General features: G+C 63.3%; 2 protein-coding genes across 3 annotated transcripts; both read left to right on the forward strand.

The window, feature by feature from the left end:
- The first annotated feature begins 5,041 nt into the window (after positions 1–5,041).
- Positions 5,042–11,358, forward strand: XPNPEP2 (X-prolyl aminopeptidase 2). Its single transcript, XM_027662386.1, has 21 exons — positions 5,042–5,239; positions 6,019–6,092; positions 6,184–6,294; positions 6,375–6,438; positions 6,621–6,725; positions 6,852–6,938; positions 7,049–7,195; positions 7,298–7,399; positions 7,510–7,591; positions 7,958–8,153; positions 8,304–8,393; positions 8,496–8,605; positions 8,692–8,769; positions 8,856–8,927; positions 9,032–9,092; positions 9,251–9,320; positions 9,445–9,549; positions 10,208–10,267; positions 10,441–10,517; positions 10,630–10,728; positions 11,034–11,358. Exons 1-21 carry the CDS (start codon positions 5,194–5,196, stop codon positions 11,238–11,240), a joined length of 2,043 nt encoding a protein of 680 aa, XP_027518187.1. The 5' UTR covers positions 5,042–5,193; the 3' UTR covers positions 11,241–11,358.
- Positions 11,359–12,088: 730 nt separating this feature from the next.
- On the forward strand, positions 12,089–16,750 carry SASH3 (SAM and SH3 domain containing 3). 2 transcript variants are annotated; one of them, XM_027662367.1, is made up of 8 exons: positions 12,089–12,186; positions 14,386–14,481; positions 14,724–14,873; positions 14,954–15,104; positions 15,178–15,326; positions 15,451–15,657; positions 15,913–16,063; positions 16,165–16,750. In XM_027662367.1, the coding sequence occupies exons 1-8, from the start codon at positions 12,133–12,135 to the stop codon at positions 16,350–16,352; spliced, it is 1,146 nt and encodes a 381-aa protein (XP_027518168.1). In that variant the 5' UTR covers positions 12,089–12,132; the 3' UTR covers positions 16,353–16,750. The 2 variants fall into 2 exon arrangements, with proteins under 2 accessions (XP_027518168.1, XP_027518170.1); XM_027662369.1 differs by having other exon boundaries at positions 16,168–16,750.
- Positions 16,751–16,769: the final 19 nt, after the last annotated feature.

Consider the following 16,769-nt stretch of genomic DNA (forward strand, 5'->3'; position numbering starts at 1 on the left):
AGAACCCCCCATCCAGGCTGGATCTGGGACCCCCACACCCAGCCTGCTCCAGGTCACCCTACCCAGGCTGACTTTGGGACCCACACACACTGAATGGCCCAGAACCCCTCACCCAGACTGGCTCTGGGACACCCCCTCCAACCTGTCCCCCAGACTCCAACACTGCTGCCAGCCTGGCCCAGGACCCCTGCACAGCCTCAATCCAGGATGCCCCCTCATTTCCCAGCCCTGGGAACCCCCTCCCAGCCTGGGCCTCGGACCCTGGGACTCTCCACCTCACCTGGCTCAGGGCCCCCTCCCAATCCACCCCTTCCCATGTCACCCAAGGGGGCAGGGGGCTGTCCTGGCTCCTCCATGCCCACAGACTCCCTCCACCCCTGCCCCTCTGCACCTCCCAGCCAGGTGGTGTCCACAGAGGGGTCAACATGTGATGAACTGCCCCAGCCCCTATGCCAGGGGTGGGAGGAGAAGAAGAAACCATGAGTGAATTTGAACCTGAGAGGAAGGGAAGGGTGAGGGTAAGGGGTTTAAGGTCTGGTTTTATTTCTCATTATGCTACTCTGATTTGATTAGTGATAAATAAATAAAAAGAGAGAATTAGATCAGATATTTGGGAGAAATTCTTCCCTGTGAGGGTGGGGAGGCACAGGTTACCCTTAAAACTGTGGCTGCCCCATCCCTGGAAGTGTCCAAGGCCAGGTTGGACAGGGCTTGGAGCAACCTGAGATAATAGAAGGTGTCCCTGTCCATGGCAAGGGGTGGAACTGGATGATCTTTATAGTTCCTTCCAATCCAAACCATTCTGTGATTCTGTGATTTTATGAAATTCAATTAATTTCCCCAAACAGGGTCTGTTTTGTCTGTGCCAGTATCTAGTGAGTGGGATCCTGGGCCTTATCTTGACCCTTTCCCTGTATTTTCCCTCCCTGCCCAGCTGAGGAGGGGGCAATGCAGAGGCTTTGGGGGTCAGGGTCAGTTCCTCACAAGGTGAGTGACATCACCCCTCCAAAAGGTGGGTGACAAGTACAACTGCACGCCAGGACAGCCCCTGACAGCAGGGTGTGGGGACAGAGAGGGGTGTATGGAGGGGCTGTAGAAGTGGCTGGACGTGGTGACTGTGTGTTTGGCTTTGAGGATGGACTGGGGGGGGGGGTGAAGGGGGGGCTGGGGGGGGGGGGGGGGTGAGGAGAAGCTGTACTGGGTGTGTGGGTACCGTGTTACAGCCCCACATGCATCTGTAGGTACTGTGAGAAGGGGACATCCCTGTGCTTGTTCCAGCCCTATTGGCTGCACCTCCCATCCCCTGGACAAAACCTCCTTGCCAGGGTCTCCTGTAGCCCCTGCTGCATGCACAGTGCAGGGTCACCGCTCCCCTCCCGTGCTGTGCACCCCCAAAGTGGGGTGTTCCCTCAGGGGGGCCAGGACCTGGAACCCCATTCCTGCAGTCCAGTTGCTGGGCTCTGGGGTGCAGCGGAGACCCCCCCAGCCCACCTCCTGGGCAGGCACCGTTAGGCAGACCCTGCCTGCCAGGGGATCCTCGGGGATGCTGGCAGCATCCCGGTGCCACCACCGGCTTCCGCATTCCTGCGCCCGCACACCCTCCCGCCCCGCGTCCTGTTTGCCGGGCACGTCACCCCGGCCTGAGTCACCCCGTGGCCTCTGCAGGTGACGGAAGGCCAACAATAGCCCACAAAGGGAGGATGTCCCCCCGAAGCCTTCCTCTGGCTCGTCTTCGAGGAAACCTCCCGCGGGAGGGACGGGCCCCACCGGACGCGCCGAGGAGCTTCGTCCTGTTGACGCTGGCCCCGGGGCGGCACGCGGCCCCCGGGGGTCCCCAGGGACGGCTGGTGACACCTCACCCCCGTGCTGGGTGAGGAGGAGGGATGTGCAGCCACTGCACCCATGGGGACGGGACAACTGCGGCCCTGTCTCTTGGGTGTGGCTTTAGGAATGGCGGCGTTGGGAATGACACTGGGGGTGGCACCAGGGATGATGGCATTGCAAAGTGGAGCTCGGATGCTGGGAATAAGAGGACGGGGACCCCCCTCACCATGAGGACCCCATGGGAGTGGGGTGCAGCCGCATGGTAAGGGGTGCAGCTGCATGGTAAGGGGCGCAGGCTCCCCCCGGGCCTGGGCAGGGACCGGGCAGGGAGGATGGAGCAGCATTAGCACGTGTCACTGACAAGCAGGATGGCAGCACAGTGCTGCCTGACCGACCCCACGGCACTGCATCACATCCTTGGGAAACTGCCATAGCAATCACAGCAGCTTTGGGGTCACCCTGTCTCCCCTCTCTCCTGTCCCTGTCCTGCCTCTGCTGGGGACCCCCCTTCACCCTCTCCTGGGGTCCTCTGAGAAGGGGGAACCAAAGGGTGATGCTGGACACAGGCATCCTCAGAGCATTCATGACATAAGCGTGCCAGGGCTCAGCATGAGGCACGGGATGGTTGTGGGACCACCCGGCTTTGCTGATGCCAGAGCTGCGGGTTGGGCAGGGACAGGGGACAGGACAGGACAGCGGGACACGGGACAGGGGGCTGTGCGGCTCCACCGCGCAGTCCTGGTGCCACCTCGTGGTGAGCAGGGTCCCAGTGCCACAGCTGGACAGCCGGACCCGGTCACAGCCGGACGGTGTGGTGACACAGTGGGACAGGTGGTGTGGGGACACAGCCAGTGTGGGGACACAGCCGGACAATCCCTGCAGTGCCACAGCTGGAAGGGTGGTGGGGGGGACACAGGTGGACAGTCACTGCCAGAGTAGGAGGGTAAACACCTGTCTGTCCAACGGGCCATGAAGTGCCACTGGCAGGGACCAGCAGCTCGGAGAGTTCACGGTCCCACACAGACCTGGCTGTGCCTGGAGGCTGAGCCCGTGAGAGCTGGGGTGAGATGGTGCAGGAACCCCTGGCCCGGGAAGTGGGGGTCACATCCCAAGGATCTTCATGGGCTGTGATGAGCAACAATCCCATAGGCTCCAGGAAGCCCTGACCTGGGCGGGGATGTGACTCTCTGGGGACAAACTTTTTGGCAGGCCCCATTGTGACAGAACAAGGCAGGGCAGTTTTAAATTAAAGAGGGTTGTTGTGGACTTGATATAGGGAGGAAATTGTTCCCTGTGAGGGTGGTGAGTCCCTGACACAGGTTGCCCAGAGCAGCTGTGGCTGCCTCATGCCAGGTTGCATGGGACTTGGAGCAACCTGGTCTAGTGGAAGATATCCCTGTCCATGGCAGGGAGTTAAAGCGAGAAGAACTCTAGTGTCCCTTCCAACCCAATAAGTCTTTGACTCTATGATCTATCCTGGGTTGGGACGTGCATTCATTCCTGAAGGTCCATGTCCATGCCAGGGATGGACACCTCCAGCACCTGTGGGAGCAGCTCTGCCCTCATCCAGACTTTCTCTCCACAACCATTAAAGCCACTGGAGGAAGAACCTGTGTAATCAAAGTGACAGGCCTCGGGGTCAAGGCTCATTATGACGAACATAATGAGGTTTTAGCAAGGCAGATGAGCAAGGTGTGGAGCTGATGGGCCTGGTGGGACAAAGGGCACATCCCAGCAGGATCCTCCCATGGAGCACAGGTCCCTCTGAAGCCTCAGCAGTGGCTGCTGGTCCTGGGCTGTGGACAGGTGCTGGTGACCCCCTGCATGGCTCAGCCATCACTCTCCTCTCTCCCTGCGTGGGGCTGCTCCATTCTGGGACATGGCCAATGTGCCCTGTGCCGGTGTCTCTAACCCAACCCACTGAGCACTCTGGATTTATCATCCCTGGTACTCCAACAGCAGGACCGTGTGCTCTCACCAGCACTGAGATCATCCCATTCTCCCTTTCAAGGCCTCGTGCGTGTTCCTGCCCCCCACACAGAAGGGGGCTCAGACATCTGTCTCTTCCAAGTCCAGTCCCTTTTCCATGTCACTGCACGAGCTATAAGACGGGATGTGGCACTACACGTGCTGGGGCCCCATCCCTCTGCACTCCTTCTGGACTCTGTCCTGTGGGTTTCCATGTTATTCCATGACCAGGAATGGACAGAGCAGGAAGAGCAGCAGCGTGTCTGTCCCTGCTCCTGCAGCCCATGGGTGCCCGTGTCAGATGACAGGTGCCCATATCGGATATTGTTTGACCCCCAGACAGCTCCCTCATGCCAAGGAGACCCAGAAAGACCTGTCCTCTCCCTAAAGCACTCTGGGTTTTCCTGCACCACCACCTCCAAACCATCTGCAGGTGGGGGAACCAAATCCAGCTGGACCCCATGGGGACTGTTGCCATGCCATCCCTGCTCCTCTCCCATCCCCTTCCTGTTCCACATCCCTGGGAGCTCAGGGCTCCTGCTGGGGATTTTGGCTCCTTCCCACCCACTGCAGGATCCTGCATGTGCCTTGCCAGAGGGGTGCAGCAGTTTGGGGTGAGAGCAGGATGGGCACTGACGTGTTGCTCGGTGTTATCCAGCTTTTCCCTGGAGTAAGAATTGTGCTGGTGCAGGATTGCTGACACCTATACTGCAGCTGCAGTAGAAAAACAGCCACGCCAAAAAATGAGGGGCCCAGCCATGGTTAGGGGATACAGCACTGTGTGTTCCCATCACCCAGCTGGCTGCAGGAGCCACAGACCGGGGTGGGTGTCAGTGATACACCGGGTGTCCTGCCAGCTCCCAGCCCTGCTCACCAGGAGGACGGGCACTGTGTCCCCCCAACAGCTGTAACGCTTGGCAATGGTGATGGGGTACCTACCCACACACACACCATGTCTGTCAGCCCCAGCCTTGGAGAGTTGGGGTGCGGACTGCACCACGCCAGGGGGAGGGATGGCTCAGGGGGCTGACTGGCTCAAGGGGTGGCTGGTCCTTGCCCCAGGGACCCCACATCAGCTCTCCATGGCTCCAGGAAACAGAGGTTCCCCAGGGAGCAAACCCTTTCCCTGCCTTCTCCCTGACTGCCAGGCTGTGCCAGGCTGAGTTGGCATGCTCCCACCTCTGCTCCCGCAGGATCTTTGGACTTTGTGCTGATTTTGCTGTTTGCTTTTATTTAGCAGCGGGATTCGCTTTCCATGCAAAGGACAACCCCCATATCTGCTGGGGCCTCTCCCCTCCCACCTCCCATCCCTCTGCCCCTGGGGCAAAGACACAGGAGGAGGGACCTGTCACCCACATTGTCCCCTGGTTCCCTGTCCTGCTGGGCACCGCCAGGGCAGCCATGTGTGCCCTGCACTGGATCACAGCCTGGGCACTCCTGCTCCACGGTATGCCAGAGGGGTGAGCTGGGTGCTGGGGTGGGATGGCACGTCTGGGACCCCCAGGAACCAGGCACACAGGATGCAGGATGTCCCAGGCACAGCTCTGGGTGAAGCAGGGGTGGGTTCGACCCTGGGGCAGAAACGGGGCTGTGGCAAGGGGCTCAGCCTGCCCACCTGCCTCAGCCATGGGCTGGGGGCAGGTGACGGGTAAGGAGCAGCCCCCCAGGGTGCAGGGACCAGGCACCCAAGGTCCCCCCCCATGCTGAGGGTGACCCCACCCTGCATTGACCCATGGACACAAGCTGGGTGCCCTTGGCCCAAGGTGAAGAGCCAAGCACCAGCTGGTGATGGAGAGCCCAGGGAGTGGTGGTGCCGGCGGTGGCACCTGGTGCCAAGCAGCCCTGGGGAGAGGCCAGGTCTGGCTGGGCATGGTCCTGCTGTCAGCCAGCTCCTCCAACACCCTGAGTGCTGGGATGCTCTGGGTCGGCTCACCTGCTCCTGGGCATGGTGAGCACCAGCTGTTCCCCGTGATGATCCCACTGTGCCATGGGCATTGGGAGATTTACTTCCTCTTGAGCCGGGCAATGGCACTGGTTTCCACCCACTATTCCTGGGAATAAAACACACGACAACCGTTTTCTGCAAAAAGCCCCAAAGCTGGTCTAGCTGGTGTTTGGAGCTGGGGATGAGGGTCACAGCTGCCTGGTGTGGTTCTGGGCTGGAGCAAGGGGCCAGCAGGACCTCAGGCTGCAGCCTCAGGCTCCCGGTTATTGCTGTACCCACAGGCTGTGCCGCAGGGCGGGTGCCACAGGCTCCTTCCACCAGGAATGACATCCGGGATTGCTCCACGGACCCACCAGTGAGCCTTGCCTTGCTGCTCTTCCCTGTTCCTGAGACCCCCTGCATACTGTTCCCCCCCAGTCCCAGCACATGTCCCCTTGTGCCACCAGTACCTGCCACCAACAGCCACCAACACGACGGCACGGCTGGCGGCACTGCGGGACACCATGAGGGCCCACGGCGTCCATGCCTACATCGTGCCCTCCACGGATGCCCACATGGTAAGGCAGGAGCTCTCAGTGCCCTTGGGGAACCCTGCTGGCATCCACAACCGCCTCTCACAGCTCCATCCCCACTCCAGAGCGAGTACATCTCCAAGAGGGATGCCCGGCTGGGCTGGCTCACAGGCTTTACCGGCTCCGCAGGTGAGGGCACCTCACAACCCTGGGTTCCCTGCTTGGGAGGCTGGCACCTGCCTTCCTGCTAGTCCTCATCCCTGGGGATCCATGGGCAGGGCATGGTCCCACTCTCTGAGGGCCCCCAGGGGTCCCTGCCAGCTGCAGAGAGGGAGGGAGAGGTGATTCCTGAGCCCCCACTCCTGTTGCAGGCACCAGCGTGGTGACACAGGACAAGGCTGCCCTGTGGACCGACAGCCGCTACTGGACCCAGGCAGAGCGTGAGCTGGACTGCAACTGGGAGCTGCAGAGGACGAGTCAGTGGGGGGCAGGATGGGGGGCTGCTCCCAGATCCCCCCCAGCCCCTGCCACAGCCTCCTCTGGGCTCAGCATGGGCTGGGACACGGTGTGTCCTCGCAGTGCCACCCAGCTCTCTCCTGCAGCCTGGATCGAGTCCATTGCGATGTGGATCATGGAGGCGGTTCCTGTAGGGGGGAACATCAGCTTGGACCCCTTCCTCTTCTCTGTCGGTAGGGCTGGCTGACACTGAGGGTCACCCTGCCCACAGGAGGGCAGCCCCAGGGTGTGGATTTACCAGGTTCCCCCACGTGTGGGCTGCTTCTTCCCCCCCCCCCCCCCCCCCCCTGGAACAGCTACAGTCAGGCTCTGTACGGCTCCGGCCGGACCCTGCTCCCCCTCGAGACCAACCTCGTGGATCAGGTGTGGGGTGACCAGAGACCCTCTCCCTCCTCCAGCGAGATCTACAGCCTCCCGGCAGCATTCACAGGTACGACTCTGGCCTCCCTACAGCTGCTCACTCGCAGCACCCCCAGCCCAGGGCCGTCCGTGGTGGTCCCTGCACCGAGCCGATCCCTTGCCCCACTCCCAGGGAGCAGCTGGCAGGAGAAGGTTGCCGGGATCCGGCAGCAGATGGAGCAGCACGTGCGACGCCCGACGGCCGTGCTGCTGTCGGGGCTGGAGGAGACAGCCTGTGAGTACCCGCGGCACTGTGGAGGATGCCGTGGCAGGTGCCCTGGGCTCCGAGCCCTGGAGCTGGGAAGGTAGTGGCAGTCACAGGTGCAGAGGTCTCGTTCCTGACAGGGCTCTTCAACCTCCGTGGAGATGACATCCCCTACAACCCCGTCTTCTACTCCTACACCCTCCTGACCAACACTAACATAAGGTGGCCAGCATTTCCCTGTGGGCACGGGGCATGGAGGGGGCTCATCATCCACTACCCTTCCACCCTTCCCTTCCTGAGCTGGCCCTCATCTGATCTTCCTCTCAGCCCCGCTGCCTCAGGCCCCAGCCCCACATCTCTCCCAATCCATGCCCCCTCTCCCAGCCCACCCTGGGGCATCGCGCCCTCCCTTCCCGCACAGCCTGACGGAGGGCTCCTCCCATTCCCAGCCCAGCATCACTTCTGAGCCCCCAATCCCTTTCCTCTCCGCTGGCATGGCTGGGCTCGGGGGGACCAAGGGCGGCAGGTGACCCCCCACGTCTGTGCCCGCCCCACGTCTGTGCCCACCCCATCCCGCTCCCTCCCCAGCCTGTTCGTGGAGGGGTCACGGCTGTCGGCGGCAGCGCGGGAGTCCCTGAGCTCCGGCTGCCCGGGGCCGCTGTGTGTGGAGCTGCAGGAGTACGGGCAGGTGAGCGCCTACCTGAGCAGCTACACCCGCGGTAACGTCACCGTGTGGCTGGGCACCGAGTACACCACCTACGGCCTCTACGGCATCATCCCCCAGGTGGGTACAGAAGCGACACCGCGGCACTGAGCCTGGCCGTGGGGCACGCGGGTCCTGCAGGCTTGGGGACGGCCCCGTGCCACCGCGCTGTGGCCGCCCCTGGGGCCTGAGGGGACAGGTGGCCATGCCACCTCCTGCCTGCCCTCGCAGGAAAAGCTGCTGGAGGAGAGCTACTCGCCTGTCATGACGGCCAAGGCTGTGAAAAACGCCCAGGAGCAGGAGCTGCTGCGAGCCGCCCACGTAAGGGCTGTCCCCGCCCCCGCAGCCCCCTGCACAATGCGGGGACACTGCGGGACGCCGGGTGCTGATGCCCTCTCCCCGGTGCCGCCGGGGCACCCCCAGGTCCGGGACGCCGTGGCCGTCATCCAGTACCTGGTGTGGCTGGAGAAGATGGTCCCACAGGGGCAGGTGGATGAGTTTTCAGGGGCTCAGCACATCGATGCCCTCCGCAGGTCAGTGCTGCCCCCGCGGCACCCCCTGCCCAGTGAAGGGCAGCTGGGGACCTCCAGCACCTTCCTCCCTCCCTGCTGCCTTCCAGGGCCCAGCAGCACAGCCACGGGCCCAGCTTCCAGTCCATCTCGGCCAGCGGGCTCAACGCGGCGCTGGCCCACTACAGGTATGGCCAGGGCAGCAGTGGGCAGAGGGCGGTGGGCGATGGGCAGTGGGCAGCTGGGAGAGGGCTCTGACCCCCTTCCCTTGCAGCCCCTCCAACGGGAGCAGCCGGACACTGTCTGCAGGCGAGATGTACCTCTTTGACACCGGAGGGCAATATCTGTGAGTAGCTTTTAGCAGAGACCTCCCCTCCCAGCCCCACCTCTAGGGGCCCCCACAGCCAATGCTGTGGCTGCATCGCCCCCGTTCACGTCCCTCCTTTGCAGGGACGGGACAACAGACATCACTCGGACAGTGCATTGGGGTCAGCCCACCCCACTCCAGAAGGTACCAACCTCTCCTGTGTCAGCCAGCACCCCCCTTGGCTGCCCAGGACCCCCCTGCACTGCCCAGGGCACTCTGCACCACGGTCGCAGCCAGGGCTGGATGTGCCAGGGTGGGTGTCCAGACACCACCGTGCTCACCCCCCCCCCGTGCCCCCACAGGAAGCCTACACCCGTGTGCTAATGGGCAACATCGACCTCTCTCGCCTCGTCTTCCCATCCAACACAGCAGGTGGGTGCCAAACCTGGCATTGTGCAGCCCAGCCCTGCCCAGGAACCCTGGCACAGGAAGGAGGAGAGCAGGGGGGCCCCATCAGCTTGTTGGCCTTCATCTCACCCACCTCTTCGCTCCCCAGGGAGAACGGTGGAGTCCTTCGCACGCCGGGCACTCTGGGACGTTGGACTCAACTATGGCCATGGGACCGGCCACGGCATCGGCAACTTCCTCTCAGTCCATGAGTGTAGGTGGCACCAGCACTGGTGCTGGGCTGTGGGCTGAGCTGTGGGGACAGGGACGAGGATAGGAGCTCATTAGGGGGTACTCATTGCCCAGTGGAGCCTCTTGCTGGGGGTGTCCTCTACCTGCAGTGTGTTGGGGTGCTTTCCAGGGTGACTCCATGATGCTTTCCAGGGTGACTCCATGATCCTTGCCAGTGTGATTCCCATCCAGCATGACTCCCGTCCAGCTTACTGGGTTGATCCAACGATTCTTGCCTTGGTGGCCCCATGGTCCTTGTTGGGATGGTCCCATGGTCCTTGCCTTGGTAGTTCCATGGTCCTTACCAGGGTGGCCCCATGGTCCTTGCCAAGGTGGTCCCACAGTCCTTGCTGTGATTATCCAATCAATGGTCCTTGTCAGGATGGCCCCGTAGTCCTTGCCAAGATGGCTCCATGGTCCTTGTTGGGATGTCCCCACAGTCTCTGCCAGGTTGGTCCCATGATCCTTGCAGGGATGATCCAGTGGTCCTTGCCTTGGTGACTACATGGTTCTTGCTGGGGTCGTCCATGGTCCTTGTGTTGGCCCCGTGTTTCTCCCTGGTGTGGCACCTCGGTCCTTGCTGGAGTGTCCCTGCAGCACACACTGTCCCTGGAATTCTTACCCACCCCATGTCCCTGCAGGGCCTGTGGGCTTCCAGTCCAACAACGTGCCACTGGCGGCCGGCATGTTCACCTCCATCGGTATGTCCCACCAACCCGGATGGTGCCTCAGCCATCCAGGACAGCCCCAGCCCCAGGACCAGAGAGAGGGTGTCAGCACTTGGCCCCACTCAGGGGTCAGATTTAGCCCTGCTAGGGTGGGCTAGGGGAGCCATTGGGGCTGGGGGCTCATCAAGTGCCCTCCTGACCCCCAGAGCCTGGATACTACCGAGACGGTGAGTTCGGGATCCGCATTGAGGACATCGCCCTCGTGGTGGAGGCACAGACCAAGGTAGGGCAGTGGGGCCGGGGTGACAGGGGTGGCACAGCATGGGGAGCTGCATCAAGTCAGGGGGGCCCCCCCAGCAGGGGGGGGGGCACCCAACAGCACGTCTCTGCGGCAGTACCAGAGCGAGGAGAAGCCTTTCCTGACCTTCGAGGTGGTGTCCCTGGTGCCCTACGACCGCAACCTCATCGACCTCAGCCTCCTGTCTGCGGAGCAGGTATGGGGGTGCTCGGGGGGGAGGGCAGAGCAGGGATGTGAGGCCAGCACATCAGGCTGGGGTTTGGGGAGAGCAACAGGGGCTGGGGAGTGGATGCAACAGGAAGCCAGGACCATGGCGTGCGGTTGGAGCAGGTAAATGAGGATGGAGCAAGGATGGATGTGTGGAGGGAGAGGGGCAACGGGATCTGCAGGTGGGGCTGGTGATTGGGGTGTGGGGCAGCTGGACGGGGAGGGCCAAAGGGGCTAAGGGGTGGCAGCATCCAGGGCAGCCCCCCTCCAATCCTCTGCCATGCCTGGCTGCAGATCGAGTACCTAAACTCCTACTACAAGAAGATCCGTGAGCGTGTGGGGCCAGAGCTGCAGCGGCAGCAGCTGCAGGAGGCGTACGAATGGCTGCAGGAGAGCACCGAGCCCTTCCTGGTGGGCAGTGCCGTCACCACCACCGCCACCACGGCCATGCTGGCCCTCACCTCGCTGCTCTCGGTGCTGCTCAGTGGGCTGCAGGCCTGACCCTGCACCCATGGCCCCGCCACCCCCTCCTGCCGCAGCTGGTTCTTCCCCTGTGCTCACTTCCTTTTTTTTTGTTGTTTTCTATTTGCTCCTTTGTGATTAAACATGAGCAACGCGGGCGGGGGCTGTGCCCTGCTGTGCCGGGTGTGCTGCCTGTGCCTCACCAGCAGGTGTGGGGCTGGGGCACTGCCCCACACGGCCCCCAGCCACACTCCTGTGACCCTGCTTGTGCCACCTACCCTACCCTGGGGCAGCCAAGCCAATGCCAACAGCGGGGAGATGGATTTGGGCAGATTGTAATTCTGGGGGAAAGATGGAGGAACTGGAGTGAGAGGGTGCAGGGCAGTCAGCCCGACCTGGGATATCTCCACAGGTGCCAGCAGTGGGGTGACCAAGAGCGTGTCCCATCTGGGTGTGATGCTAAGCCGGGAGGACTTACAGATGCAGGGGACACAGGGGTCATGCCAGACACCAAGTGTCACACAGAGGGTTTGACCATCATGTGCCAGCAGGATGAGCAGAGGCACAGGGGAGGGCACGGCAGAGGAGTTGGGGACTGTCACCCTTTGCAGGGGGTGGGGGGGACAGTGTGCCCATCTGCAGCGTCGCCAAGGGGAGGCACAGCATGGGCAACACCACCGGGGGGGCAGCACGATGGCCGAGGGGTGTCAGGGCGCGGGCACCATCCCCACGCCGGGGGCCCCGGGCAGGGCAGCAGTTCCGTGGAGAGTTTCCTTCCTCCTGCCCCAGCCCGCGCCCCGGCAGCCGCCCCAAGCACGGCTGCAAGCGCCTCTCATGTGACCGCCGGCTTCCTGTGCGCTCCCGGCTCGGTGCCGGTGCCGCGGGACGTGCCGAGGTGCTGCCGAGCGCTGTGCCCTCTGGCCCCAGTGCCATGCTGCGCCGCAAGCCCTCCAACGCCGGGGACAAGGAGCCAGGACACAGGAAGGTGAGTGCTGGCAGCATCCAGGTGCCCTCAGCACACACGGGTGTCCCTGCACACCCGGAGTTGTCCAAGCCTGGGCTTGCCTGGGATGCTGAGCAGGAGGGCTGGTGCCAGGGAGCTGGGGCAGAGCCCCAGGGAGTTGCGACAGCGTGAGAGTGGCACTGCCATCCGTCCCTGTCCCTGCTGCCACCAGCCACTGTGGCCTCGCCAGTGTGTAGTCCTGGCATTGCCCAGCTCCCACCCTGCCTTGCATCCTGGTGGGACGGGTGGCTGGGATGCACAGTCCCCGGGATCAGCATGGGTGCCAGCCAGGGTGCCGGTGGGACCCGTGGGGCTCTGCTGGGGGGGGCTGTGGCCCCCACTCTCCGTGGCCTCCCCACGGCGTGGGCGGCCGGCTGCCATTTCCTGGGGGGCCGCGGCGGCGGTGCCGGGTGTGCAGCTCCCAGCCCGGCAAGGTGCTGCGGTCGAGGCTGCAGCTCTGTCACGTGTCGGCCGCTTCCTCTGGCAGCACCGCTCTGAGGTGGGAGCCACAGCAGCACCAGCTGCCAGCACCGTGGCCCCTTGAGAGCCCCCAGCGTGGCATGGCCGTGTGCCACCCCGTGACAACCTGTCTGGAGGCTGGAGTCACCGGGGGGGGGGCCACAATCATCCCCCTGCACCAGGTCTCACACCAGCTGGCACTTCAGCTCTTGCCAAGCCCTGCTGGGCTGGCATCAGCATTGGCAGGTCACCATGGGGAGCAGGGCAGTGCCTGGTGCCAGGGCTCTGCCCACGGCAGGCACACATCCCACCATGGCAGCTCATCCGTGCTGGGAAGCTCCCACAGGAAACCTGGGTGAAGTCCCCCTCGCTGCACCGGGAGGACCCATCACACCCGGCAGGTCCCAGTGGGCATCCCCTGCCCTTGCCCAGCCACAGCCACTCTCACTTCCCTCTCATTGCTGAGCTCCGGGAGAGCCCGGCCTCCCTGGCTCACATCCCACTGCCAAGCTCTAGAGGGCTTCTCCAGTGCTGGGCCAGCAGCTTTCCTGGCTTTGGAGCTGTTTTATCTCTGAAGGGAGAGCTCCTGGGGGTTCAGCGCTCCTGGGTCTGTGGGTTCGGGGTGCTGGGGTGGGAGCAGAGATGCACCTGGAGCTGGCCCTGCCCTGCAAAGCCCCAGTGGGGGTGCTCTGGGTGTCCCACTCCGAGCCAGCCCTCTGCAAGGAATGGCAAAAACAAGTGCTGAAGGATGCTCGGTGGAGCCGAGGAGGAGGAGAATAAAGACGGGACAGGCTGAGCAGGGGCAGGAAGGGGCTCGTAAGGAGCTCGGAGCCGGCAGAGCCGCTTGAGAACGGAAATCGCTGTTTGTGGTGGTGGCAGAGCGAGCGCTGCGGTGCCTGCTCTGAGCGTGCCGGCAGTGGGAGCCGAGCTCACCCGGCCCGAACACGGAGTTCTGGCATCCAGGGATGAGGGAGACCCGGGACCGTGTGGCTGTGCTGGGATGCTGGCTGGCTGGCACCAAGGGCAATCCTGTCCTGGAGAAACCCTTCCCATATGGGACAGGCACCAGAGGACATGGAAATGGGGGCAGGCAGGGGGCACAGGGAAGACTGGAAGGAGCAAGGGCAGAGGGGTGCAGCAGGACTGAGATTCACAACCTGTCTCGATGGCTTTGGCACGAAGATGGCACTGAGCCAGCTGAGGGTGCTCTCTGGGCTGTGGGGGAAACTCACAGTCAGAAAACACAGGAAACTTTCAGTCCTGGAGTTGATCACGAAGGCAGAAGCAGGGACGTGGCTGCTCTCATGTTCCCAGCCCTTCACTGCCTGCCCACTTGTGGGTGCTGCAGAGCCCTGTGTTCCCCCAAGACGTGCCTAGCCCATGTGCCAGGACAGTAGCGTGGCACAGCCCTGGGCTGCTCCCAGCTTGGCAGTGCCAGACTCCATACCAGAGCATCCCTGCCCCAGGAATGCTGTGCCAAGCAGCTGCACAGGCACTGAGAGCAATACCAGGGCTCTGCATCCTTGGTCTGGTGGGCTCATAGCACATGGCAGCTCTTGGAGTGGGGTGAGACAGGGGAGACTGTGCCAGCCAAAAAACTCTTCCATCACCCTGGAATGGGCAGAGCAGCCCAGAGGGAGGAGGGGAGCTGGGGCAGGGGGTGCAGAGTGAAGCCCTCACACCTTTCCATCTCCCCTCTCACACCCCTCCCCCTGCCCCCAGCTTTCCCTCCAGCGCTCCAGCAGCTTCAAGGACTTTGCCAAGTCCAAGGTCAGCTCCCCCGTGCCGAGCGAGAAGGAGTTCAATCTGGAGGAGAATGTGAGTTCCCAGCCTCCCCAGGGCAGCAGCACCCCTTGACATGCCTTGCTCCCCTGGGATCCCCTTCCCAGCCTATTTCAGAGCTGGTTTCCCCAAACTCCTGGTCCTACGAGGGGCCCACATGCCATGGAGCAGCCCATGTTCTAGCACGCGTGGGATTTGGGGTCTCACAGCCCTGTGTGACCCCGCTGAGGCTTGCCTGGGGTGGGGGGCTCTGCCTTCACTCTCCATCCCTCTGGCAGATTCCTGAGAATGATCCCAGCAGTGCCAGCCCTGAGGATGCCCCACAGAGCAGTGGGACGAAGCTGGGCAGGAAGTGGCGGGCGGTCATCTCCCGCACCATGAACCGCAAGATGGGCAGGATGGCCGTGAAGGCACTGGCTGAGGGGAAGGTGAGCGGGGGGCATGGGGGACATGGGCAGGTGAGTGGGGGGCAGCTCCTCCTCCCCCAGCCTGACCCCAGTCCCCACAGCAGGGAGAGGTGGAGGAGGAGGGGTCCCCGTGCCCGCTGTCCCCAGATGGCAGCGCAGAGGAGCGGAGCCACGACAAGGTGCCCCTGTCGTACCTGGAGCTGGAGGAGGAGGAGGATGGGCGCCCACCCCTCAGCCGCCAGATGTCCAGCGGTGAGCCCAGCCCCAGCAGCACACCGGTCTGAGCCCCCAGCAGAGTACATCCTGACCCCCTTCTTCTCTGCAGGCAGCGACATTCCCAGCCCTGGTGGTCCCCGGGACGGCCTGCAGCTGGAGGAGACTGTCCCAGCCTACACCGGCCCCTTCTGCGGCCGGGCCCGTGTCCACACCGACTTCACCCCCAGCCCCTACGACAAGGACTCGCTGAAGCTGCGGGTGAGCCACGGCCACTGCGGCCCTAGGGAGGGAGGGATGGTGGCTGGAGACCCTCCTGAGGCAGAGGTGTTCCCCAGCTGTCCCCAAGCCTGCACCCACTGCCACCCCATCTCCTTTGGCCCAGAAAGGGGACATCATTGGCATCATCGAGAAGCCACCTGTGGGCACCTGGACTGGGCTGCTCAACAACAGGGTGGGCTCCTTCAAGTTCATCTACGTGGATGTGATCCCTGAGGAGACAGTCCCTGCCCGCAGGAGCCGGGGCTCCAGCCGGAGCAAGCGCCTCAAGCCCAAGACCCTCCATGAGCTGCTGGAGCGCATCAACCTGCAGGTGAGGGACGGGGGCCATGGGGAACAGTGGCACCCAGGACGTGCCCAGGGTGCCAGCAGTGGGACCACCCCCTCTCTGCTCCCCTTCACTATCCCCCATCCCTGTGGGTCCCTCCACTGAGTACCCCAGGGGCACAGAGGGGACACATGGGGCATTTCTGGGTGATGTGGGGGCAAGTGCCCACCACGGACTCGCACCAGGGGCCAGGGGAGCCACCCGAGCCCTGCTCATCCCTGCCCACCATCCCCCACCCAGGAACACATCCCCACCCTCCTGTTGAATGGGTACCAGACCCTGGAGGACTTCAAGGAGCTGAAGGAGACCCACCTGAATGAGCTGCACATCACAGACCCCCAGCACCGCGCCAAGCTGCTGACAGCTGCCGAGCTCCTCCTGGACTACGACAGTAAGAGCCCCGGGGAGGGAGTAGGAGACCCCCACCACCACCCACAGTCCCCCCTGCTGGGCACCCCAGCAGCACCACTAATACCTCGGTCCCTCTCCCAGCAGCCAGTGAGCCGGAGGATGGTGACAGCTCTGAAGCCCTGCCATCACCCTCGGAGCCCAAAGGGGACATTCCCCGGGACTCAGGCTGCTTCGAGGGATCGGAGACCCTGGATGGCAGCCGGGAGGAGGCTGAGCTGGGGGGTCCTGAGGAGCAGCTGGGGGCTCTCTCCATGGCACAGTCTCCCTGAGCCCACTGGCACTGCTGCTTCCCACTCTGGCCCTGGCAGCAGGGACAGACCAGAGGGGACAGCTGCTGGCAGGGGACAGAGGAGCCCCAGCGGTGTGACCTCAGGGCCCAGCTTGGCCCCGGCACCACGGGCAGGTGCTGTACCCCCAGGACATTTTGCATGGTGCTGCCTGGCACTGCTGCCCCAATGTGGGGGCTCTGGGCACCCCAGGGCACCGTGCTCCAGGCATGGGCTGCTGCTCCTGGATTTGCCAGGAGGCTTGAGGGAGCTGGGGACAGGAGCCATGCCTGCAGGCAAATGAAGTCTTCACTGTCACTGCTCAGCATGGGCACATAGAGACCCCTCCTCACTCGCCATGGGGGGCAGCAGGATGAAAATAATGCAGCTAAGACACTCTGGAAGTGTGAGATAGAGAGG

The sequence above is a fragment of the Corapipo altera genome, unplaced genomic scaffold, assembly GCF_003945725.1.
Source record: "Corapipo altera isolate COAL_440 unplaced genomic scaffold, ASM394572v1 326, whole genome shotgun sequence".
Taxonomy (NCBI): domain Eukaryota; kingdom Metazoa; phylum Chordata; class Aves; order Passeriformes; family Pipridae; genus Corapipo; species Corapipo altera.

Bases quoted from the DNA above. Each gene is read 5' to 3' on its own strand.
- XPNPEP2 (XM_027662386.1), top strand. From the start codon at position 5,194: ATGTGTGCCCTGCACTGGATCACAGCCTGGGCACTCCTGCTCCACG. The intron at 9,093-9,250 runs GTACCAACCTCT...GTGCCCCCACAG, and splicing joins AGCCCACCCCACTCCAGAAG to GAAGCCTACACCCGTGTGCT. The intron at 10,268-10,440 runs GTATGTCCCACC...CCTGACCCCCAG, and splicing joins CGGCATGTTCACCTCCATCG to AGCCTGGATACTACCGAGAC.
- SASH3 (XM_027662367.1), top strand. From the start codon at position 12,133: ATGCTGCGCCGCAAGCCCTCCAACGCCGGGGACAAGGAGCCAGGACAC. The intron at 15,105-15,177 runs GTGAGCCCAGCC...TCTTCTCTGCAG, and splicing joins CAGCCGCCAGATGTCCAGCG to GCAGCGACATTCCCAGCCCT. The intron at 16,064-16,164 runs GTAAGAGCCCCG...TCCCTCTCCCAG, and splicing joins GCTCCTCCTGGACTACGACA to CAGCCAGTGAGCCGGAGGAT.